The sequence below is a fragment of the Mesoplodon densirostris genome, chromosome 3 (genome assembly GCF_025265405.1).
Source record: "Mesoplodon densirostris isolate mMesDen1 chromosome 3, mMesDen1 primary haplotype, whole genome shotgun sequence".
NCBI classification, from domain to species: Eukaryota; Metazoa; Chordata; class Mammalia; order Artiodactyla; family Ziphiidae; genus Mesoplodon; species Mesoplodon densirostris.
The window spans coordinates 145,396,091-145,421,559 of NC_082663.1; the positions used below are offsets into that span (position 1 = coordinate 145,396,091).

The following is a 25,469-nucleotide window of genomic DNA, read 5'->3' on the forward strand; positions in this document are numbered from 1 at the left end:
TAAAATAAAAATAAAATGTCATCTCCTTGAGGGCACAGACTCTTTTTTTTATATATATAACTTTTTTTTTCTTGGCCGTGCCACATGGCATATGGGATCTTAGCTCTCCCTGACCAGGGATCGAACCCCCGCCCCTTGCATTGGAAGCGTGGAGTCTTAACCACTGGATCCTCCAGGTAAGTCCCAAGGGCATGGACTTTTATTCACTGCAGTGTCCCACACGCCTAGAACAGGACCTGGCACACGACAGGTGCCCATTGTTTATTGAATGAATGAACAAGCAGGAAATTTAGCAAAACCCCAACTCAGGGAAGCACCCAGCAGAGCTGCTCCCCAGCTGAGCACAATATCCCCGAGAGCCTGCAGCCTGCTGGAGCTCTGGGGAGATGTTCCCTTTCCAGATCCTTCTCCCGGGGAGTCTAGTCCCTCAACAGATGGAGGGAGCCAGAGAACAGAGGAAGAAAGCACTTCTGGTTTAGCCAAATACTTTAAGAAATTTAATCAATCACAGTAAGACATTCAGGCTATAAAAACATTCTATACAGTGGTTAAAAAAGCGATACCCATCCCGGAAAAGCAACCCATATATACAATACAGACCTGATTCTCCTGAAGAGCGCTGCGCACAGCACGCGTGAATAATCTTTTTGTACAGAAGGACGAGGCGTCTCAGAGACAGTTTCCCCCAATGCAGCAATCAGGGTTTGCAAAAATAAATAGATCTTTTTTTATATACATATAAGTGATAAATGTTTCAACAAATATACAAAGTGCAAACATAACAAAAAGCTCCCATTGTCTGCCCGGGGATCTATTTACATGCTTCAGAAAGAGAAAAGGCATTCACAGCCTCCTGCAGGGCTGCCGTGTTCTGTGGTTGTACAGCAGGCAGTCCCCTCAGAGAGTCTCCGTGGGAGGCTGACCCCCCCACTCCGCCCCCCGGCTCTGTGGTCACAAATGCGATACGTGTGTCAATTTCAGAAAGCATTCTTATTTAATAAGTCCCGCAAAATGCCCGAGCCAGGAGCATATCCTACAGGGTGGACCTGCCATGCACGTTTCAGATGGACCCCCCCGCCAACCATGACCAGCTTATTGGGGAAATGAATGGCTTGAGGGCATCTGCACAGAAGTGGAAACACTAGCCAGATAGTCTTGATCTTGATCTTGGCTTTGAAGTCGTGATCAAGCCGACCCATTCCTCCTCACGCATGTCTCCCTACGTGCTGGGAGAGGGGCCAGGTCTTCACCATCACCGATCTGGACTCTCTCCAGCCAGAACGGAAAGCAGTGCAAAATAATAATAGACTGTCGACTTTACACAGTGTACAACTAAACTGAAAAAGTGCAAGGGGCAGGGCTGGGGTCCAGACACCCACACCCAGACAGAGAGGGACACAGTTAGAGGTTGGAGCCACCTATCTTCACGCACAAGGCAATGGGGTCTCAGGCACTTCATACATATTAAGGGTGACGGGTGGCTCAGGTTTTCCCTGGGGATGGCCGGGATTTTGGTGAATGAATAGGGCTCAGCGGGTGCCACCCCCAGAAGGCTGGATCCAGCCATCACCAGGGGCCCTTCCCCAGCATAAGGGGAGGGCAAACCCAGCTTGGAAAACCCTAGTTTGATCCTGACCTGTGGGTGGCAGAGCAAAGGCCAACTCTGGCCACATCCCATCAGGCTCGGCAGGCAGAGGTAAACACGTTCAGTCCTGAAGGTGGGGCTCGAGCTAGAGGGCAGGTGAAGCAGCAGCCACCCGGGACCCTGTGGGTAGCAACTGCTCTGGTGCGTTCAAAGCCACTAGCTTTCCCGCTCCGTGTCCCTCCGTCCATCATTCCCTTGGGGGAAGAGCACGCCAAGGAGGAGAGAAGCTCAGAAACATCCCCTAGCTCGTCCGCCTTCCTCCTCTTTTCCTTTAAGCGTAAAGAAAGAAAGAAAAAAATGCCACCCAAACCCGATCCGTGGGCGCTGTCGGAAGCCTGTTCTGCCTCCCAAACAAATAAATATATAAAACAAAGCTTTGGCAGACAAGGCAGACGGGCGCCAGGGCTGCAGCCACCAGCACTGCTTTTGGCGCCGAGGTCTCAGGAAGGGTTTGGGGCAGGTCAAGGGTCCGGGGAGAAAGTGTTCTTCCTGCCAGCGAGTGACCAGCGGCAGGTTCCGGGAAGGGACGGGACTCGAGGCAGCAGCTCACGCCACGTCATCCTCTAGGCTGACCATCTGTCTCTGTCGACAAAACGGTAAACGCCGGAAACCATCAGTCCAACATCCAGTAAACATGGCCACAGGCCACCTACGCCTCACTCCCTGCTGGCCCCTCCGGCCAACCAGCCCTCCGCATTGCCCGCTGGACCCACACAGTGGCCTCCCCCCGGGTCTCGGAGCTCCGCAACTTGGCCCCAGCCTGCTCCCTCACAGCCACCAGGGAGCACCGTGACCACCTGAGTCTGATCGTGTGGCTCCGTGGCTCCCACCTCATTCCAAGGGTGCTGCTCCATCTGCCCTGTCCCCTCCCCCACTCTCTCCATTCCGGTCACACTGGTGGCCTCCTTGCTCCTCAAACACACTAGGCAGGGTTCCGCCACAGGGCCTTTGCACAGGCGGTGCCTTCTGCACACCGTACACTCCCTGCTCAGGGAAGCCTTCCTGGCCACCTAAAGTTGCATCCCCTCCCTCCCAGACCCACAAACCACTCTCCATCCCCCTTCTGGCTTTCACCCTCGGACCTACGATCCTTTTGCTTATCCTCTGGCCCCGTCCCCACACCGTGAGAATGTCTGCTCTCTGGGGAGGACCTGGCCCTGAGGAGGCATGACAGACAGACGGACACACAGGCACCAGCGAGATCCCAAGTGGCGTGGCTCACCGAGGGGTAGGTGTAGCCATCCTGGCTGCGGCAGATGTGGACCTCGTCCTCCGTGGTCTTCTGGTACACGGGGTTGTCAAAGTTGATGCTGTTGATGCTCTTAAGCCGCCAGTTCTTCCAGAGGAGGAAGGTCCCGAAGCACAGGAGGATGAGCACTGCTGCAGGGAGAGGGGAGAGATGCTGCTTTCAACTTGTAAAGGTTTTTATTCCGCATTTAAAGCAGTACTTGCCCGTTGTTAAAAAACAAAAATCTATCTATGAGCATAACAAATCTCTAGCTTGAAGACCACTGTGACTGCCTCACCCTCCAAATACCCAACTATTGTCAATTCTTCCAGTTTTTTTGCGCGATTAGTCACATGGGAGCCGCCGCTTTTTCAGAAATAGGACTGTTCTCTACATACGGGGCCACAGTGCACTCTGGTTCTGTTTGAACTTGGGTGGGTCTGGATCCTTCTTTGCATCCTTTATGGTGGGGCTTGGGGTGGTGCTTCCTGTCCCCTCCCTACCCCCTCCCCCAGATCCAGGGAACAGCCAAGGGCTCACCCGGCCCAGGTCTGGGAGAGGCTGAGGCTCTGCTGGGCCCCTGGCAGCCCCAAGGAAGGTAAGGGGCCCAGCCGCCAACCCACAGCGGACAGCTGTTGGGCACTTAGATCTCTCATCTCTGTGAAGGGACACCTTGAAAGGACTTTTTCCGAAAAGGAAAAATGGGTGTGATGCTGACTAAGCCATGATTGATGGGTGAGGGCGGGAAAGCAGAAATCTCCAAACTGCCCCCTGCACGAGAACCGCTCACCAGCAGGCGCCCCTGCTGGTTGCCCTCCCATCCCTTGGGTGTTGGTGAGGCCACCCATACTCACACCAGGGACCCTGGCCCCGCCCCACCTCCCCCATGTGACACATCGACTGCCCCACTCTGCTCACTGTCAGCTCCGAGGTGGGGGGAATGTTCGTTTCTTTCAGGGCTGGGTCCCCAGTGCCCGGAAGCAATCTTGGTATACAGTAGGCGCTCAACTATATTTGTTAAGTAAATGAAGGTAGGAAGGGGGGCCCAGTGATGAACAGGACGTGCAGCAGGGCCACCCCATTCCTGGAGGAAAGGTGGACCACACTGGCTTACTGGGCACGGAGATCATTTTGCAGGAAACTGGGAACCAGGGGAGGACCGGCCACAGGCTTACCGATTGGGAGGACGATGTACAGTGCACCCACGCCCTGGGGCCTGTCCGCATCCGCTCGGCCGGCAACATCTCCCAGGACTGCGAGGGAGGAGGGAGAGAGTGAGGCCCAGACCCCCCGTGAGGGGCGGGAAAACACAGCAGGTGTATGATGACAACCCGCAAAGGAAAATGCCTGACGTTTCTCTGTGTCCTCAAACATTCAAAGGAACGTGGAGCATCTCCCAGGTGTGAGAGGAGCTGGGCCGGCTTCCTCCAGGCCCTCACTTGTTAGCAATCGGAGTTATGGGATTTGGGGCAAATTTAAGAGGGTCCTTTAGCCTCACATTACAAGGCACTGGGGAAGGGGCTGCTGGTCCCTGAGACCAACACCTATAGATACATTCCCAGTGGCTGGTGAGGTCACTAGTGGGATTTTTCAACCTGCTTCTGCATTTGATGACAAGGAGTCTATTCTGGATGGGGCAGGGGCCAACTTCTGTCCCCATAATGCTCAGCAATCCCAGTGCCTGGGTTGCATCACACCAAAGCCCCATAGTCCTGTGCCAGCTGTCCACGCCTAATAAGAAATATTGGTGGGGGGGAACCTCATATAACCACGCTTGTGCACCTGGGCTGGACAACGTGAGGGGCCGTGCAAGTGAAAGTTTAAAGGCCTACAAACAGGCCAGTGAGCTGGGAAGACTGCACAAGCCACATCCAAGCCACACATACGCCGGTGAATACTGATGACCATCTCTGGTTGTGTGAAAATCCCTCTGGGTTTTAATTCAATCCGCTGTCGCAAATGTTATGGACAGAGTTTACATGCAGTTTTACACTTACGCATATTTAAGAAACCTTGTCACAAAAATAATTTAGGGCAGCAGCATTGGTGTCCTTGAAAAAATTTTCCCTTAAAAGGGCTCCTTTGCCAAATTCGAGAAGCCCTGGACGGGCCCGTCTGTGAAATAGTTTTTTAAGCAGTGGTCCTTCAAGTGAGAAGGGTTCTGGGCCTCCCTCAACCATATAGTTCCTGTTTTATCTCCTTTATGGTTGAACAAAGGATTCAGCTACTCTGAGGGGGGAAAAAAAAGTCTGAAACTTGCTGATGTGCCTTTTTTTTTTTCCTGGCCAGAAAAGTCTGAGCTCTGTTTCCGGGCTGCTCAAAAACAGGGTCGGGCGCCCTCTGCTGGACAAAGCAGCAAATGGTGGGCTCCAATTCACTGAGAGCCCAGCTCTCACCTCCTCCAGCTGGGGAGGTAGATCATGACCTTGGGGGCGGGCTAAGATGATGAGAGAGAGGCACTAAATTTAAAGGGGCCCCCCCAAAACTCAGTAAACCAGTAATATTATAATGCATTGTTTTTTTGTTTTTCTCCTGTTTTGGCCACACCGTGCAGCATGCGGAATCTTAGATCTCCGACCGCCAGGGAAGTCCCTGCATTGTTTTTAAAAATCAAAATTAATGCTAGCGGGAATTCCCTGGCGGCCCAACGGTCAGGATTCCGCACTCTCACTGCTGAGGGCTCAGGTTCAATCCCTGGTCGAGGAACTAAGATTCCACAAGTCACACGGCGCGGCCAAGAAAAAAAAGAAAAGAAAAGAAAAATTAATGCCAGTACCTCATGGTGACCAAAATAGCAAAATTTTTAGGAAAACAGGATCTGACTATACACTTTGCAAGATCCTGCCTCACTGAGACCCGGGATCCGAGCAAACTTTATTTACTAGAACAGGTGGCTGACCCCACACGCCATAGTTTGAGGATTCGATTTTTTTTAAAAAATACTGCATTAAAATATTATTTGAATCTTGGGTTTTTTGGTGCCCCCTTTATTTATTTTTTTAAATATTTACTTATTTGGCTGTGCTGTGTCTTAGTTGCGGCATACGGGATCTTCGTTGCCACATGCAGGATCTTTTAGTTGCAGCATGTGAAATCTTTAGTTGTGGCATGCGGGGGTGGGTCTTTCTTTAGTTGTGGCCTGCGGGGGTCTTTAGTTGCAGCATGCGAACTCTTAGTTGTGGGATGCGGGATCTAGTTCCCTGACCAGGGATCAAACCCAAGCCCCCTGCATTGGGAGCTTGGAGTCTTACCCACTGGACCACCAGAGAAGTCCCTGGTGCCCCCCTTAGATGCTGCCCCAGGGAGTGCCTGACCTGCCTCATGCTAGTCCTGGCCCTGTTGGACAGACACCTGAAAAAGCCCATGTGATCCCCACTATTCCAGGAAGGTGGGTGGGCACTGTTATTAGCTCCATTTTATAGGTAGGGAAACTGAGGCTTCAGAGATGCACAGGCCAAGCCAGAGACAGTGAGAAAAGGAGCCAAGACTAAATCCACTCTGTCTCTTCACCAACATGCTCACATCAATGAACCGGGGCCAGGGTGACCCCAGCCTTTACCTTGTTGGGACATCATCACTGACTCTGCCGTGGTGAGCTCAGGACTGGCTGTGCGCTTCGGCCCCACGGTTGTTGAGTTGACCGTGGAGGGCCTCCAGGTGGTCACTGCAGGTTCAGTCTCTGAAAAAATAAACAGTTCCTGAGTGCCCTGCAGCCTGAGTCCCGCTGATAACTGCGCTGGTGATGACAACGGGTAGGAAGCAAGTGCCATGGGCCACAAAGAAATAACTGAAGATGCAGTGAAAATACAAACCCACTAATATCTATGTTATTATATTACACATTGTTTTTCAAAAGGAAGATTCTTAAGTGTTACAGACACACTGGCCCCAAATAGAGACTTTCTCTAAGAGGAGAATCAAAAGGGGGCCACCTTCTCCCTCAGTGTCTGCATCTAAAATCAGTCCTGGGCTTCCCTGGTGGCGCAGGCAGTCAAGAGTCCACCTGCCAATGCAGGGGACACGGGTTAGAGCCCTGGTCTCCCACATGCCGTGGAGCAACTGGGCCCATGCGCCACAACTGCTGAGCCTGCGCCCTAGAGCCCACGAGCCACAACTGCTGAAGCCCGCGCATCTGGAGCCCATGCTCCGCAACAAGAGAAGCCACCACAATGAGAAGCCCGTGCGCCGCAATAAAGAGTAGCCCCCGGGCTTCCTTGGTGGAGCAGTGGTTGAGAGTCCGCCTGCCGATGCAGGGGACACGGGTTGGTGCCCCGATCCGGGAGGATCCCACATGCCGCGGAGCAGCCGGGCCCGTGAGCCGTGGCCGCTGAGCCTGTGCATCCAGAGCCTGTGCTCCGCAACAGGAGAGGCCACGGCAGTGAGAGGCCCGCGTACCGCAAAAAAAAAAAAAAAAAAAATGAGTAGCCCCCACTCGCCGCAACTAGAGAAAGCCCGCGTGCAACAATGGAGCCCCAACGCAACCAAAAATAAACAAAAAAAATAAATTTATAATAAATAAATAAATAAATAAAATAAAATCAGTCCCTCCCCCACCCAAGAGGTCTGGGAAAGAGAGAACTAGACCTTACAGGTGAACTGAGTCCATCTCCCTGCCAGGCACAGTGCTGATGCGCCCAGCATTTGAGAAAGGCCTTACAAGGGTCTCCTGTGGCCTCGCTCTCCCATTTGATGGATGAGCAAAGTGAGGGTCAGGAAGGTTCGGCTGCTGGGCAGACCCGCAAGGGTGGCAGAAGGCAGACTGGTGCCCCACCTGCAAGACAGCTTCTCATGTCCTCGGCCAGCAGCATGCCGTCGGGGCAGGCACAGGTGAACCTGGGCGAGCGGGGGTTGATCTGCGGGGCTGGCAGACACAGGTACTGGCAGCCACCGTTGTGGAGGGCAGTCCTCTCACACCAGTTCACCCCTGCGGCGGAAAAGGCAGGGAGGCAGGGTGAGAACGAGGTCAGAAAATTTCTAGAAAACTCCAGAGTGCCGGCAGGGACGTGGAGGTGGGGGTGGCCATCCCATCTTTACCTCTCGGCTGCATGAGGTTGTGGAAAAGGACGATGTCCTCTGGAGACAGCAGGTTTTCTGCCATCAAATTAATGTCCGAGCCCGTGAGGCGGTTGGCACTGAAAATGGCTTCATTGACAATATCCGTCCAAAATACTTTATCCTACATGGGCGTTAAGGAAGGTGACAGATCCCATCAACCATGGGGCTGGGACACAGACCACTGTCTCCACATCCCCTGAAGTTATTGGGGTTCTCTGGGGAACAAGCAGGGCTGGGTGGTAGCATCATTTCTTTTTTCTTTAAAAAATTTTTAATTGTGGGGACTTCCCTGGCGGTCCAGTGGTTAAGACTGCACGCTTCCAGTGCAGGGGACGTGGGTTTGATCCCTGATCAGGGAACTAAGATCTCACATGCCGAGCAGCGCGGCAAAAATAAAAATAATAATAATAATAATTGTGTAAAATACACATTATGTAAAATTTACCATCTTAACCATTTTTAAGTGTCCAGTTCTGTGGCATTAAGTATATTCACATTGTTGTGTCACCACCATCCATCTCTAAAACTCTTTTCATCTTCCCAAATTAAAACTCTGTCCCCATGAAACACTCACTCCCCATACCCCTCCCCCAGCCCCTGGCGCCCACCATTCTACTTTCTGTCTCTGAATCTGACTCTTCTAGGGACTCAAATGAGTGGAATCATACAGTATTTGTCTTTTTGTGCCTGGCTTATTTCACTGAGCATAATGTCCCCAAGGATCATCCATGTTATAGCAGGTGTCAGAATTTCCTTCCTTTTTAAGGCTGAATAATATGTCATTGGATGGATGGACCACATTGTGTTTATCCAGTCATCCACTGATGGACCCTTGGGTTGCTTCCGGCTCTTGGCTTTTGTGGATCGTGCTGCTTGAGCATGGGTTTACGAATACAGTTGACCCTTGAACAACATGCATTTGAACTGCGTGGATTTTTTTCAGTAGTAAATACACGGTTCCCAGCTGGTTGAATCCACAGATGTGGAACTACAGATACCAACAAACCCTGGATATGGAGGACCGACTCTAAATTATACTCAGATTTTCGACTGTGTGAAGGGTCAGTGCCCCAAACCCCAAGTTGTTCAAGGGTTGACTGTACAGCAACATTCTTTAGAGCAGAGTTTCCCCACTGGGATGCTATTTAGGGCCACATAAGCCTTCCTGGTGGGCACCCCCTTCTCTTGTAGGGTGTTGAGCAGCATCCTTTTGTTTACACCTTGACTCACGGCTTGCAGGGATCTTAGTTCCCCGTCAAGGGATGGAAGCCGGTTCCCCTGCAGTGGAAGCGCTAAGTGCTAACCACTGGACTGCCAGGGAAATCCCTAATTCCTGGTCTAAGACCTCTTCATGGTCACCGGCAGTTTTCTGACCTAATCTGGGCTTGAAGGACTACACGATGTGTGTGGACCTGTTAGCAGGAGCACTCGTGCCTTGTATGTAAGTGATACTCAGTCAGCAGCACTTGACCGTGAATTCCCGCAAGCATGGAAGCAGCGACCACTTGCCCCCGGCCCCCACCTCAAAGATGGCCAAGGAGAAGGGGTGCGCCAGCTTCTTCTTGTCCTCCAGCACGGTCTTCCGGTTGCCCCCGGTGACATCAATGCTGGAGATGGAGTGCAGCTTGGAGTCGACCCAGTACAGGCGGCCGCTGGAAAGATCTAGAATCCAAGACGGTGGGGGGGGACGAGTGGTCACATGTGATGTGGGGGGCGGGGCTTGGGGCTTAGGCACGCTGCTCCCCACAGGAGGGAGACCCCCAAGGACCCAGCAGAGGCGGGCCCAGGAAAGCAGTTCAGACCCCTCCCCCATCCCCAACCCCATGTGTGAGCCTGAATCGCGTGCAGGTATGTGGGGGAATGGGAGCTGAGTTTCAGGTTATAAAATCTCAGGGAGGCCCGTGGCCATTTCCTCTTTTCCAGACTGTGCCTGACCCCCCAGGACCACTGTGCCCCCAACATACCCAGGGTGATGCCATTGGGCCACTGGATGTCCTCCGTCACCAGTGAGTAAACGTCCACGCCATTCAGGCCCCCCTTCTTGATCTTGGCGGGGGTTCCCCAGTCCGTCCAGTACATGAAGCTGGTGGGACAGTGGGAAGGACAGACAGGAGGACATCAGGGAGGGAGGCTCTGCCCACCTGGAAGAGCTGCTTGCCCCTGAAGCAGCCAGGCCAGGACTCCCAGTCGGTTCTGGGGAGACCCTGGATGGGTTCTGTCTGCTTCCCTGACCTTGCTGCCCTCAAGGCCCACACCTGGTGAGACCTGGCAGGGTTTGGGCGACCTCTGAGAACAAAGGGAGGTTTTCATTCCAATGTTGGGACTGGGGCCCTGGAATCTGCATCCTGAACGCTGCTTTCTAAGGGCTTTTATAAATTTTGGGGGGTGGTAATTTTTTGGCTTTTTAAATACATATATATATATATATACACACACACACACCCCTACATATATATACATGTATATATACACACACACACACAAAGAGAGATTTTTTAAATTGTGGTAAAACACACATAACATAAAATTTAGCATTTAACCATTTTTAAGTATACAATTCAATGGCATTAAGTACATTCACACTGCTGTGCAGCCAACATCACCATCCATCTCTAGAACTTTCTTTTCTCCCCAAACTGAAACTCTCTCCCCATTAAACACTGACTCCCCATCCCCCTCCCCCAGCCCCTGACACCCACTCTCCTACTTTCTGTCTCCATGGATCTGACTCCTCTAGGGACTTCGTAGAAGTGGAATCATACAGTATTTATCCTTTTGTGACTGGCTTATTTCACTAAGCATAATGTCCTTAAGGTTCATCCATGTTGTAGCAGGTGTCAGATTTCCTTTTTAAGGCTGAATAAAGTTTCACTGTATGCATATACCACATTTTGTTTATCTAATCCTCTGCAGATGGACACTTGGCTACTGTGAATCATGCTGCTAAGAACATGGGTGTACAAACATCTGTTTCTGTCCCTACTTTCAATTCTTTTGGATCCATACTTAAAAGTGGATCTCCAAGGGCTTTTATTTTCTTTCTTTCTTTCTTTTTTAAATCTTAATTTATCTTATTTTATTTATTTATTTATTTATGCCATATCCTGCAACATGCAGGATCCCCGACCAGGGATTGAACCTGTGCCCACTGCAATGGCAGCTCGGAGTCTTAACCATTGGACCGCCAGGGAAGTCCCTCCAAGGGCTTTTTTTTTTTTTCCCGGGTACGCGGGCCTCTCACTGCCGTGGCCTCTCCTGTTGCGGAGCACAGGCTCCGGACGCGCAGGCTCAGCGGCCATGGCTCACGGGCCTACCCGCTCCGCGGCACGCGGGATCCTCCCAGACCGGGGCACGAACCCATGTCCCCTGCATCGGCAGGCAGACTCTCAACCACTTGCACCACCAGGGAAGCCCCCTCCAAGGACTTTTAAACATCTGAAAGAGATGCTCAGGCTAACTCGCAAGTGACCTAATACAAATTAAAACTACCCTGGAATACACCCTCCCCATCATGATTACAAAGATGGAAAACCCTTTGGTGAGAGCGTGGGGAAACGGGTCCTAGGGTGCACCTCTGGCGGGAGGGCCAGTTTCACAGTGTTTGCTTGGAAGGACAATTTGAGGCTATGTCCATGTATGTACCCTCAGACCTATTTGTAATCCAAATACTAGAATGTTATCCTGCAGATAAACTGCAGCGACTCACCTTCAACGGCATTCAAAGGTATTCATGGCTACTTTGTATGAGGCAGGGGGTAAAAACCTAAATTTCCAGGGGCTGGATAGCAGTTTAAATAAATCATGGCCCATCGGGTTGGCAGGGAAGGAAACCCATAGGCCAAATGAAAAAGCCAGGTAGGGGAGAGAATTCCATGCTATTGGGGGTGGGGGGGAAGAAACACAAAGCAGAGCACTTGGGGACTCCCTGGCGGCCCAGTGGTTAAGACTCTGAGCTTCCAGGCACGGGTTTGACCCCTGGTGGAGGGAACTATGATCCCACAAGCCACGCAGCGAGGCAATCAATCAATCAATCAATCAGTAGCAGAGCACACAACACGCATCTAAGTGGAGCGTGTGGGACTTCCCTGGTGGTCCAATGGGTAAGACTCCCCACTCCCAATGCAGGGGGCCCGGGTTCAATCCCTGGTCGGGGAACTAGATCCCACATGCATGCCGCAACTAAGAAGTCCGCGTGCTGCAACAAAGACCTGGCGCAGCCAAATAAATAAATAAATATTTAAAAATAAATAATAATAAGTGGAGTGTGTCGGGGAGGGTGTCTCTCTCTGCTGGCAGTAGGGTGGACCGGGTGACCCTCCACCAAATGAGAGCATTAGTCTGGATTGATGAGGACCTGACACACCCACCTTCACGCCAAGGGGGCTCTGTCCGTTCTGAGCCACGGACACCATGCAAGGACAGTCAAGTGCGCCTTTGCCAACATTTTCTCCCTGAGGCCCAATGCTCCCTTTTCTCCAGTTATTGCAGCCAGAACATCCTGCCCATCCTGGGGTTGTGAAATGCCACACATGATGTACCAGGGCAGCTGGCGTGTGCTGCAGGTGCAGGGTACGTGTGACAGAGGACAGAGGCTTTCCGCCAGGGGACACGGGTCCCTGGGGACACTGGAGCTGCTGAGTCAGCCACGGGGCCTGCGGACCCCGAGGAGGGTGGTCCACAGGCGGTGATCTTCACTCCCCTCCTGAAAACTGTCAGTCGGCTAACACTGTCCCAGAGCGTTTTTAAACATCTCTGCAATCCTGTCTTAGTGTAGGATACTCTGCCATATAATACTACATCAGAATTTAAATTTCTAACTTCTAACAAGTGTTCATTTCTAATATAAATTTTTTTTTTTGCCGCACCTCCCGGCACTGGGATCTTAGTTCCCCTACCAGGGACTGAACCCACGGCCCCTGCAGTGGAAGCATGGAATCCCAACCACTGGACCAGAAGTCCCTCTAATATCAATTTAAATCAGTATTTAATCTCTGATTTTGGATTCCATTCCATAGGGCAGGGCTTTTCAGGGTCTGATTCCACCTCAGGTGACACAGCAGACATGGTGGGGCATCGACCCCCAGGGCCCCCCATAGGATGGGTGGGGAGGCCCACATTCTGGGCCCTGTTCTTTTCTGACCTCGAGAGCATCCCGGGGTTCGGGACAGCCCACACCCAACTCAGTCTGGTCTACCTCAGCACAAACCTCCCCCCACCTGGAGCCCTAATCGGTTCATGAACCCCACCCGTGTTCTTCGTGCCCCCAGCCCTGGGAATACCCACCCATGGACGGGATCCACCACAATGGCCCGTGGCTTGGAGCCTTCCTCTTGGAAGAGCGTCTTCCTCTTCACGCCCTTGGTGTCGGCCACTGAGACGGTGCCCAGGATGGAGTCAGTCCAGTATATGTTGCTGTGGATCCAATCCACTGCCAGCCCGTCGGGGGCCTGGAGACCCTCGCTGATGACGGTGTCGTAGGAAGAAAAGCTGGGGGCTCTGTTGATCTGGGCGCTGAGGGGAGAGGAGGAGAGTGTCAGCTTCAGGGGCCCTCATTCCACTCAGGGGCTGGGGCCGCACGGGGCGGGGCCCAGGCTCACCTGTAGATCTTCCTCTGGGACAGGTCGGACCAGTAGATTCTGTTGCTGGCCACCTCCGTGTCCAGGGCGACCACGTTCTTCAGGTTGGGGATGACGCTGGTGTATTCGCTGCGGTCCAGGGTCATCTTCCTCACTTCGTGGCGGTTGGTGAAGAAGAGGTAGGCGATGGTGCCTGGGGAGCCAGGAAGGGCAGTTCAGGAGAGTGAAGGGGACCCTGGCCTCCACCGTCACCCTGCAGGGTCTGACTGAATCAGGGGAGACACCAGGACGCCTGCCTGGGGTATGAACAAAGTGGTTCTGATGCGGATCGGGGAGGACACGGTAAATGACTCACTTCAAATGCAAACTAACCAGCCCACAGCCCGCCACATCCTTTATTGGGGTCTCACAATCTTGCCCACTATCCACCTTCCCTTGTCACCCCAGGGACAGGTGCCAGACAAAGAGGGCCAGCATCTATTCCCCAGAGACCACTGAAATTATTCAAACTCGCCTGTTCCTTCCCACAGAAACCACAATAAAGGCTCTCCCACACCCCCGGTTTTCCCCTCACTCCTGCCTTCTGACCACTCCTGCTACTTCCCCGGGTGGCCCCCCCATGGTGTGCTATGCCCCTCCTCTTGGGACCTGTGAGCAACAAACTGTCTTTTCTGGGGCAGTCGTCTCCTGGTCTGTTGGCCTCACCATAGCTGCATAATAGTAAAACCTACATTTGAAAACACCTGGGCCCCAGCATTTTACATTGAAGAACATAAAGGTGAAGAAATGATAATGGCAAATGTAAACAGAGTGATTCCTAATGTCAGGGAATTCTGCTTAGTGCTTTTCCTACCTTTTTCTCTCATTGACCCTCACACTCCTAAGAGGCAGGGGCTGTTATCAACTCCCTGTACAGATAAGGGGGTTAAGGCTCAGAGAGGAGAAGTGACTTGCCCAAGGTCACATGGCTAGTGGGTGGCAGAGCTGGGATTCGAACCTGGGTCACTTTGACTCTGGGGGCTGTGCTATAACCATGACATCAATATCCACCAACACACCGAGCCTTCTACAACTGACCCCCGCAGAATATCCCTTCCCACGACACCATTCCAGCTGGGATGGCATCTGTAGGGACTTGAACCTACAGAATGGGATGAAAATGAAATCTCAAATCCTGGAGGGCTTCACACACGGGGATGTGACAGAGGGAAGCCAGGGAGCCATCAAAGGGATGACGACTGAGAGGCCCTAGGGGAAACAGCTCTAAAATATTTCTGCAAAACTGGTCCTCATTTGGAATAACACTGCAAGAGCAGAACATGATAGAAGACAAAGGATGTTTGGGTGACCTGTCAACTTCACCAGGACAGCTACGCCTCCAAAACCATGGGATCCCTTGATTTAGGTGATTCTAAGAATTAGTGCACGGTTGCAGTTCTAACCTAAAGGTCAGGTAGAAGAAACTCAGTGATTTGTACTATTTTGTTTCATCATGAGCAATTATATTTTGGTCTCTTTTCAATGGATTTACTTTTTTTTGATATAAGTTCCTTTAGCTGGAAGGGGTGCAGGCTGTTCAGGCCATGGCTTTCCATTTCTTGTGCCCTGAAGCCCCTCATGGGACTGGGGGCTACAAACCATCCCCCACGGGATTGATCTGCGTCTTCAGAAAAGCCGGACAGGTGTGGGCAGCTCCCTAGCCCGATTCCTAACTAGGCTGTGGTGTTCACCTACCAGAGGCCTCCGGACCAGATGGTCTACCCCCGGGTCACTGCAGTCAGTGCAAAGTTCAGATGATAAAATTCCCCACCATGTTCGCTCCCCATCCCGCCGCCTCCCTGCGCTCACCCACGGCCTTGCAGGCCTTGGTGAGGGGCTCCAGCTGGAAGCCCTCCTCACACTGGCACTTGTAGCTGCCCTCGAGGTTCACGCAGAGCTGGCTGCAGGCGTCGGGGTCCTGACACTCGTCGATATCTGCGGGATGGGACACAGAGAGATTTGGGGCATCTTCCCCACAGGGCGCAGATGGAGCCATGGGCTCTGACCAAAGGCCGTGCATCCCAGTGGCAAATGGGGGACAGCTCATCCCCTCTGGGGAAGACCTCCAGGGCCGGGGACTCTGACCAACAAAATCTTGGAAACAGCCAAGTGTCACCTCTAACAGTGACCCCGATCTCACCATTCACCTCAGGGCACAGCCAGCAGGGCCAAGCTGAGGCAGCTGAGATTTCTTTCTTAATTATTAATACCCAAAGGCCAGAAGCAAGTGCTCCCTGAGAGCCAAGCCGGCGACAGCTGGCCCGTGCACCTGGCCTCCTACCAGCCCTGTGCAGAGGGGACGGCGCCCACGCCCACTTAATGGATGGGAAAACTGAGGCTGAGGGCTTGACCTCCCCCATGTCCAGGTAAAGGGCCGGGGCTCTGGAATCACCTTCACATCTGTGCTTGTCCACCAGCTGGAAGCCCTCAGGACACAGGCACTCATAGCCGATCTTGAGGTCGTTGCAGATGTGGGAGCAGCCGCCCTTGTTGTCCAGACACTCGTTGGTCCCTGTGCCAGGTGGGGGATGGGGACCGGTCACACTCTGGCCTCCAGCCACCCTTCTCCCGCCACCTGTGCTATTTCGCCGTCATCATTATAATCACCACAATGACTGTGCAGCTGCAGAAACACCATGACTCCTAAGAGGACTCAGCCACTGTCACGTGGGACGCCATGGAAGAACAATAAGGATGTTATAGTGAGTGAAATAAGCCAGGTATAGAAGGACAAATACTGCACTATTCCACCTCGAGGCCCCTACTGGAGTCAAATTCATAGGGACAGCAGGTAGGATGATGGGTACAGAGGCTGAGGGAGGGGGAGGGGGAGTTAGTGTTTAACGGGGACAGAGTCTCAGTTCTGCAAGATGAAATCGTTCTGGAGATTGATGGTGGGGATGGTTGCATGACAACGTGAATGTACTTAAAACACTACTGAACTTCACTAAAAATGGTTAAGATGGTAAATTTTACATTTTTTTTAACCATAATTACAATTTTCTTAATTATAAAAAATAAAAGCTGGGGCTTCCCTGGTGGCGCAGTGGTTGAGAGTCCGCCTGCCAATGCAGGGGACACGGGTTCGTGCCCCGGTCCAGGAGGATCCCACATGCCGCGGGGCAGCTAGGCATGTGAGCCATGGCCGCTGAGCCTGCACATCCGGAGCCTGTGCTCCGCAACAGGAGAGGCCCAGCAGTGAGAGGCCCGCCTATCGCAAAAAAATAAATAAAAAAATAAATAAAAGCCACATACAACTTCCTATAGTTACATATATTAACCCATTTAATCCTCCCTACAACCCTAAAGGCAAGGGAACTACAGCTGGGGAAACTGAGGCACAGCCAGATTAAATGACCTGCCCAAGATCACAGTGCTGGACTCGAACCCAGGGCACTCAGCTCCAGAATCTATGCTCTTACCCTCTATACCAGGCATGGGCCAAAGCCAGCCCTCCACCTGCTCTTACACAGCTAAGAAGGGTTTTTTTGTTTGTTGTTGTTTTGTTTTTGTTTTTTGTGGGGTTTTTTTTGCGGTACGCGGGCCTCTCACTGTTGTGGCCTCTCCCATTGCGGAGCACAGGCTCCGGACACGCAGGCTCAGCGGCCATGGCTCACGGGCCTAGCTGCTCCACGGCATGTGGGATCTTCCCGGACCGGGGCACGAACCTGCATCCCCTGCATTGGCAGGCAGACCCCCAACCACTGCGCCACCAGGGAAACCCCTAAGAAGGGTTTTTACATTTAAAAATAGTTGAAAAGAAAAATAAGAATCGAAAGCAAAATGCTATTTCATGAAAAAGTTCTATGAAATTCAATTTTCTGTGTCCATAATAAAAGTTTCCTTGGCGCACAGCCCCAAGCATTCATATGCAGTTGTATGCATTTGTATGGCTGCTTTTCTGTTACAATGGCTAAGTTGAAGAGCTGTGACACAGACCTTATAGCCTATAAAGTCCAAAATATGGGTCACAGCACTGCTAAAACTACACGCATTGCATCATTTGATCCCCAGTAGCCCTAGGATATGGGAGCAGTTACTGTCCCATTTTACAGCTGGGAAAACTAAGGCTTAGAAGCCAATTCACTTATTCCCCAGCAACCCCCCCATCTGTCTCACCCCACAGCACTTGTGGGCCTGGGTGGGCCAGCCCCTCGCAGCACCGCAGCACCCACGTCTGGGTCCCACCCCTGCTCTGCCAGCTGCCCGCACCCCAAGGCTCACCGCACTCCTTGAGGGGTTCGTCCGACCAGTCCCGGCAGTCCCTGACTGAGTTGCACACTTTGTCCAGGGAGATGCACTCGCCGCTTTCGCACTTGAACTTGTTGGGTCCCTCACATAGACTCACTATGAGAGCCACAGAGGAGGATCAGGTGCTTCTGTGCAGCAGGAGCCCACTTAGTGCTTTTTATTAATATGATAGCTTATTCATGCAAGAATAGATGCAAACGTATTTGGTAATAAAACAGAATAATTATTGAACACCTGTGAAGCCTCCACTCAGCTTAAGAATTAGAATGTCACCAAGAGCAGGGGCTGGGAAACTCTGGCCCACTGCCTGTTGGTTTAAATAAAGTTTTATTGGCACACAGCCCTGCCCATTCATTTGCATACCGTCAGTGGTGGATTTCACACTATAATAGCAGAGTCCAGTAGTTGTAATTGAGACTATGGCCCACAAAGCTGAAAATACTTACTATCTGGCCTGTACCATTGGGCCCTGACAGAGACTATTATAGTGGTCTTTGCCATTCTGTCCCCCTACTCTCTGCTATCCCCAGAGGTAATGATAGTCTTGAATTATGGGTTTACCATTTCCTTATTTTTTCATTAATCATTCTATCAAACATGTATGAATGAACAATATATTGTTGAATTTTGCTTGTTTTTGAGTATGATATAATAACTGTACCCAGTAAATTCCTGCAACTTCCTTCTTGCTCCCAACCCCAAGGTTATGAGGTTTGCCTGGGCTGCAGACAAGGGCTGTAGCCTTATTGTCTCAGCTGTATGGTATTCCACTATGTGCCGTTTAAAATTATTTCCATATACCCCTGTTCACAGCAGCACTATTCACAACAGCCAAGGGGTGGAAGCAACCCAAGTATCCATCCACAGATGACTGGATAAACAAAATGTGGTCCATCCATACAATAGAATGTTATTCAGCCTTAAAAAGGGAGGAAATTCTAGCACCTGCTGCAACATGGATGTACATTGAAGACATCATGCTCAGTGAAATAAGCCAGTCACACAAAGACAAATACTGTGTGATTCCACTTACATGAGGTCGCTAGAGCAGTCAAATTCATAGAGACAGAAAGTAGAATGGTGGGTGCCAGGGGCTGGGGGATGGGGATAGGGAGTGAGTGTTTCATGGGGACAGAGTTTCAATTTGGGAAGATGAAAAGAGTTCTGGCAATGGATGGTGGTGATGGTTACTTAGCACTACTGAACTTGACCCTTAAAAATGGTTAAGATGGTAAATTTTATGTTAAAGGTATTTTACCACAATTAAAAAAATATTTTGGGACTTCCCTGGTGGCACAGTGGTTAAGAATCCACCCGCCAGGGCGTCCCTGGTGGCACAGTGGTTGAGAGTCCACCTGCCGATGCAGGGGACACGGGTTCGTGCCCCGATCCGGGAGGATCCCGCATGCCGCGGAGCAGCTGGGCCCATGAGCCATGGCTGCTGGGCCTGCGCGTCCGGAGCCTGTGCTCTAGAGCCCGCGAGCCACAACTACTGAGCCTGTGTGCCACAAATACGAAGCCAGTGCGCCTAGAGTCCATGCTCCACAACAAGAGAAGCCTCCATAATGAGAAGCCTACACACCGCAACAAAGAGTAGCCCCCACTGGCTGCAACTACAGAAAGCCCACGCACAGCAACGAAGACCCAACGCAGCCATAATAAATAAATATATATATATATATATATATATTTTTTTTTTTTTTAAATTAATTCTACTGCTGATGAACATTCAGGTTGCTTCCAGTGTTTTGCTCTTAGGACAGTGCTGCTCTGCCTGTTCTAGAGCTTCTCTCCCAGTGCAAGTTTCCCAGGAGCGGAACTGCTATGTTGTAAATTCAGCAAAGTGCTTTACATGGAATCGTACTGTGCATGTAACTCTGAGCTCAGGGACATGAGCTCTGTACACTCCGACCACATTAAATCTCACAGTCCTGAAGTAGGTGCTTTCATTTTGCCCATTTGGCAGATAAGTGGAAGTGAGGCTCAGAGAGGTCAAGTAACTTGCCCAAGGACACACACGAGGCTCCTCCCTTGTCTGGGATGCACCATGCTCATCCCCCTACATCTCCCCATGGCCCGGAACCCTGGTGGGGCAGAGCTCACCATTGATGCAGCCCAGCTCGTCGCTCAGGTCCTTACAGTCATACTCCCTGTCGCACTGCCGGCTGCCGTGGATGCAGGTCCCATCCAAGCACTGGAACTCATCAGGCCGGCAGGTGGCCACGGCTGGGAAAGACAGAGCCAGGTGTGGAAAATAAGAAAGTGGGCAGGAAAGCACCCTAACACAACCATTTTCTTAGACTTCTCTCCAGTCTGTCCTCGTATGCAGGAAATTCATTAAAAAGCTGGCAGACCCAACAGGCCATTCTCTGCAGAAAAGCAGTGATGTGGTCCCAACCCAGACAGAGGCCCGGCCAGGTAAGTTATGATAAATCATATCAATACCACTGAGTATCATACAGCCCTTCAAATGACTCACACTGCAAACGTAAAACATGTTTGAGTGGACACTACCTAAAAAGGCCATTACAATGAAATCTTGGCGGACACACGTGATGACTAGAATAGGGTCATTCTAACCACGGTCCAGACCTTGACCTCCAACAGGTTTTTGCTTTACCCTAATTCATTAAGCTCTAAGCTTAAGTTTTCTGCACTTTCCCATGGTTTACATTTCACTATCAAAATGTTTACAATTTGAAAATTCGATTTCAGGAGCTCAGTGAAAAAAGATGATAAATCTATGGGCAGAATGATCCTCCCCATCCACCTTTTAAAAAATATGCAAATGGGCTTCCCTGGTGGCGCAGTGGTTGACAGTCTGCCTGCCGATGCAGGGGACACGGGTTCGTGCCCCGGTCCGGGAGGATCCCACATGCCGCGGAGCAGCTGGGCCCGTGAGCCATGGCCGCTGAGCCTGCGCGTCCAGAGCCTGTGCTCCGCAGCAGGAAAGGCCACAGCAGTGAGAAGCCCGTGTGCCACAAAAAAAAAAAAAAAAAAGGTGACATTTTAAAAAGTCTAATTACGGGACTTCCCTGGCAGTCCAGTGGTTGAGACTCCACGCTTCAAATGCAGGGGGCACAGGTTCGATCCCTGTTTGGGGACTAAGATCCCGCATGCTATGTGGGGCGGCCAAAAAGAAAACGAAAAAAATAATAATAAAAAAATAAAAAGTCTAATTACACCTATACAGCAATTGCAACTCTGAACACTGTGTACGTGGGCAAAGATGCCAAAGAAACAGAAAGACGAAAACAACCTACATCACTAGCCGTGCAAGAACAGCCCTGATTCAGGGAGCACTGACTCGGGGCCACGTCTCCATTGCAGTCGCCACTAACCACCTGTGGCTATTTAAGTTTCAATGAGTTAAAATGAAAGCAACCTAAGAATTCCATCTTTCAGTGGCACCAGCTACACTGGCCAGCACTCGTGCACTGGGCAGCATCACAGCAAGTTCGAGCGGATGGCACGAGATTCTAACCGAGGTCAGCAAAGGCCGATGCTGTTGCCCTATCTGCAGGGGAGGAGACCACAGCACAGTGGTCCCTGGCCAAAGGTCACACAGCACAGACGACACCAGCCAGGCCCAGAGCCCAGGATCCTTTCTGGATCCAAATTATACTGCAGGTGCAGTTTGCTCCCCTGGGCAAAAGAGATTAATTAAATAGGTGTTCCAGACTAAGCACTCTTTGGAGGATAGCTTGTCCTCCATGTTACTGGAAAGACTCGAACATGAAATGGGACCGACTTTCTTGCTATGAGATGCGAAACCATTCAACCACCTAAAGGCACTGTCCCTGCCCCGACTTGGGGGAGCCTGGGGACAGATGAGGGGACCCGTGCGGCGCCCTTACCACAGTTCTCCTCATCAGACTTGTCCTTGCAGTCGGGGTCACGGTCGCAGTGCCAGCTGGAGTGGATGCATTCGCCGCTGCGGCAGTGGAACTCGAGGGCCGAGCAGGGGTTGTTGCCCCATGTGGGGGCCGACGGCTGGGGGCCCCCGCAGTGCTGCGGCCACTCGTCCGAGCCGTCTTCGCAGTCAGGGTCGCCGTCGCAGGCCCAGAGCTCAGGGATGCAGGTGGTGCTGTTGCACTGGAAGCTGGCAGGGCCGCAGGTGGGCGCGGGGCAGGACACCTCGTCTGAGCCGTCTAAGCAGTCCAGGTCCGAGTCACAGACGAACTTCGGGGCAATACACTTGCCGTCATTGCAGCGGAACTCGTCCTGGGAGCACGTCTTGGGGGCTGCGGGGATGGACGGGAGACAACAGCCCGGTCAGCGGGGAGCCTCCCACCACATCCTGACACCAGCCCATCGCACAGATGGGCACACTGAGCCGAGGAGAGGCCAGAGCCCAGCAGTCAGGAGCTCGAGGCAGTGGTCAGGAACCCTGAACACGGAACCACTGCCCTGGCCGGAAGACTGCCCAGCTCCTGGGCCCCCTCTGTGCCTCAGTTCCCTCATCTGTTGATGTCTTAAGGCGTTGCTGAGGACTTGGGGTATAAAGCTCTCACGTTGGGCTGGGCACATGGGAAGCAGTATGAGTCTGCACAGGGGACTTCCCTGGTGGTCCAGTGGTAAAGAATCCACCTTCCAATGCAGGAGATGCGGGTTCAATCACTGGTTGCGGAACTGAGATCCCGCATGCCGGGGCAGGGGCAACTAAACCCCCGCACCACAACTACTGAGCTCGTGAACCTCAACCAGAGAGCCTGTGTGCCGCAAACTACAGAGCCCACGCACTCTGGAGTCCGCGTGCCACAAGTAGAGAAAGAAAACCCACACACCACAACTAGAGAAGCCTGTGCCCTACAACTACAGAGAAGGAAGCCCCAGCGAGGAAATGAAAGATCCCACATGCTTCAACAAAGATCCTGCATGCCTCAACTAAGACCCAATGCAGTCAAAAAAAAAGTGTGCACAGGGAATAGAGTCAATAGCATATAATAAACTATAATGGAAAAGAATATGAAAAAGAATATATGTATAAGAATATAATATATGTGTGTGTAACCCAGTCACTTTGCTGCACACCTGAAATGAACACAACATTGTAAATTAACTATACTTCAATAATTTTTTTTAAAAAGGTTGGCAAAAAAGTTTGCTGTTACTATTATTTGATTATTTTTATTTATAATGACACTGGATTTTTTTTTTTTTTTTTTTTTGCGGTACGCGGGCCTCTCACTGTTGTGGCCTCTCCCGTTGCGGAGCACAGGCTCCAAACGCGCAGGCTCAGCGGCCATGGCTCACGGGCCCAGCCGCTCCGCGGCATGTGGGATCTTCCCGGACCGGGGCATGAACCCGCGTCCCCTGCATCGGCAGGCGGACTCTCAACCACTGCGCCACCAGGGAAGCCCGACACTGGATTTTTTAATTGAAGTATAATTGACTTACAATACTATATTAGTTTCAGGTGTACAAGACAGTGATTCAGTATTTTTATTTTTATTTTTTATTTATTTATTTTTTTGGCCGTGCTGCGCAGCATGCGGAATCCTAGTTCCCCGACCAGGGATCAAACATGCACCGTGAGCAGCAGAAGCGAGGTGTCTTAACCACTGTACCGCCAGGGAAGTCCCTAATTCAGTATTTTTAGATGGTGCAAAATGATCACTGTTGTAAGTCTAGGGAGTTCCCTGGTGGCCTTGTGGTTAGGATTCCGGGCTTTCACTGCTGTGGCCCAGGTTCAGGCCCTGGTCGGGGAACTGAGATACGGTCAGCCCCGTAGAGTGGCTGAAGGAAAAAAACAACAACAAAAAACCACCATATAAGTCTAGTTACCATGTGTCACCCTACAAAGTTATTACAATATTATTGACTATATTCCCCATGCTGTGCATTACATCCCTGTGACTTATTTATTTTACAGCAGAAGTTGGTACCTATTAATTTCCTCCACCTATTTCACTCATTTCCCCCGCATCCCCTGGCTTTGCTGGTACTATTAGAGAGCCAAAAAAAAAAAAAAAAACTGGTAATTATGTGAAGTAATGGAAGTGTTAACTAACCCTACTGTTGTAATCATTTCACAATATATACGTGTATCGAATCATCACATCAGACACTAAACTTATACAATGTTACATGTCCACTATATCTCAATAAAGCTGGAAGAAAAATAAAATGCCTGGAAAAGGGCACCAATCCATTTTATTTTAAAATGTTCCCCAGGGACTTCCCTGGTGGCGCAGTGGTTAAGAATCCGCCTGCCATTGCAGGGGACATGGGTTCGAGCCCTGGTCTGGGAAGATCCCACATGCCGCGGAGCAACAAAGCCTGTGCGCCACAACCACTGAGCCTGGGCTCTAGAGCCTGCAAGCCACAACTATGGAAGCCCACATGCCTAGAGCCTGTGCTCTGCAACAAGAGAAGCCACCGCAATGAGAAGCCCACACTCCGCAACGAAGAGTAGCCCCCGCTCGCCACAACTAGAGAAAGCCTGCGCCCAGCAACGAAGACCCAACGCAGCCAAAAATAAATAAATAAAATTAATTTATTAAAATGTTTCCCAGGGAGTTGTTTCATCAGATGTCCACTAACCAAGGTTAGACGTGCATTTCTAAGGTAAATGTAAGCAAACACTCACTTTTTGGGTCTTATGGCTTGTGGGATCTCAGTTCCCCAACTAGGGATTGAACCCTGGCCACGGCAGTGAAAGCCCGGAATCCTAACCACCTGGCCACCAGGGAACTCCCCCTTTTTAGTTTTTTTTAAGACTCTCTTAAGGGTTTTCATATTTTGTGAACTTGAAGATTTGATGTGATCTCAGTTATTTAAATTTTCCCCAGAGTTTTTTGTTTTTTGTTTTTTAAAGAGCCTTATTTTGTTAAAAAAAAAAACCTATGCAATTGAAAATGAAATTATAAATAATGAATAAAATCAAAGAGACAAGACAGGACGAGCTGCAAAGTGCCTTCCCCTCCAAGACTCTCGGCCTGTTTTTTCACAGAACCCTCAGCTTGGGGAACAAACTCTGACCTCAGCCAGGAACCCGGTAGGGTCACTTGGGCAAGGCCGGGACCCACGGGCCACCAGGCCAGTGACCCCACTTACGACAGCCTTCCTCGTCTGAGCCGTTCTCGCAGTCCAGCTGACCGTCGCATCTCCAGGACTCAGAAATGCAGCGATTGACATGGCCCCCACAGCTGAAGTCCCCTGTCTTGCAGGTGACAGACACTATGGGAGAAACAGGATTGAGCCTTAACCCAGAGGGAAGACCAACCTGCCTCACCAGTCCGAGCTTTGCAAGGGAAAAACCCAGAGTTTTCTGACAGGGGGTGCCGAGCCCACTTTTCTGGGTCAAAATGAAGGACATTTAATGGAGCTTGTTAAAAATTAGAAGCTAGGTGTTGCAAAGGTTTTGGAACGAGATAGAGGTGGTGGTTGTATAGCACTGTGAATGTATTAATGCTATTGATTTTTTTTTAATTTTTAATTTTTTTTGGCTTTTTAAAAATTGAAATACAGTTGATTTACAATGTTGTGTTAGTTTCAGGTGTACAGCAAAGTGATTCATATATATATATATTCTTTTCCATTACAGTTTATCACAGAATATTAAATATAGTTCCCTGTGCTATAGAGTAGGACCTTGTTGTTAATCTATCTTTTATATAGCAGTGTGTATATGTTAATCGCAAGTGCCTAATTTATCCCTACCCCCTCCATC

General features: G+C 50.9%; 1 protein-coding gene across 5 annotated transcripts in view; it reads right to left on the minus strand.

Moving 5' to 3' along the window:
* Positions 1-474: 474 nt before the first annotated feature.
* LDLR (low density lipoprotein receptor) overlaps positions 475-25,469 on the minus strand; it is a 36,486-nt gene continuing 11,491 nt past the window's right edge. For 2 of the 5 annotated variants that reach the window (XM_060094113.1, XM_060094111.1), the window contains 15 exons: positions 21,652-22,038; positions 19,898-20,020; positions 17,768-17,890; positions 15,936-16,055; positions 15,353-15,478; positions 13,526-13,697; positions 13,212-13,439; positions 9,893-10,011; positions 9,451-9,590; positions 7,908-8,049; positions 7,645-7,797; positions 6,433-6,552; positions 4,049-4,126; positions 2,868-3,025; positions 475-2,227 (listed from right to left, as the gene is read on the minus strand). In XM_060094113.1, coding sequence (XP_059950096.1) covers positions 2,192-2,227; positions 2,868-3,025; positions 4,049-4,126; positions 6,433-6,552; positions 7,645-7,797; positions 7,908-8,049; positions 9,451-9,590; positions 9,893-10,011; positions 13,212-13,439; positions 13,526-13,697; positions 15,353-15,478; positions 15,936-16,055; positions 17,768-17,890; positions 19,898-20,020; positions 21,652-22,038 — 2,225 coding nt within the window. In that variant the 3' untranslated portion in view covers positions 475-2,191. Of the gene's footprint in view, positions 2,228-2,867; positions 3,026-4,048; positions 4,127-6,432; positions 6,553-7,644; positions 7,798-7,907; positions 8,050-9,450; positions 9,591-9,892; positions 10,012-13,211; positions 13,440-13,525; positions 13,698-15,352; positions 15,479-15,935; positions 16,056-17,767; positions 17,891-19,897; positions 20,021-21,651; positions 22,039-24,853; positions 24,977-25,469 lie in introns of all 5 variants that reach the window. The other 3 variants (XM_060094110.1, XM_060094109.1, XM_060094112.1) reach the window with 3 other exon arrangements.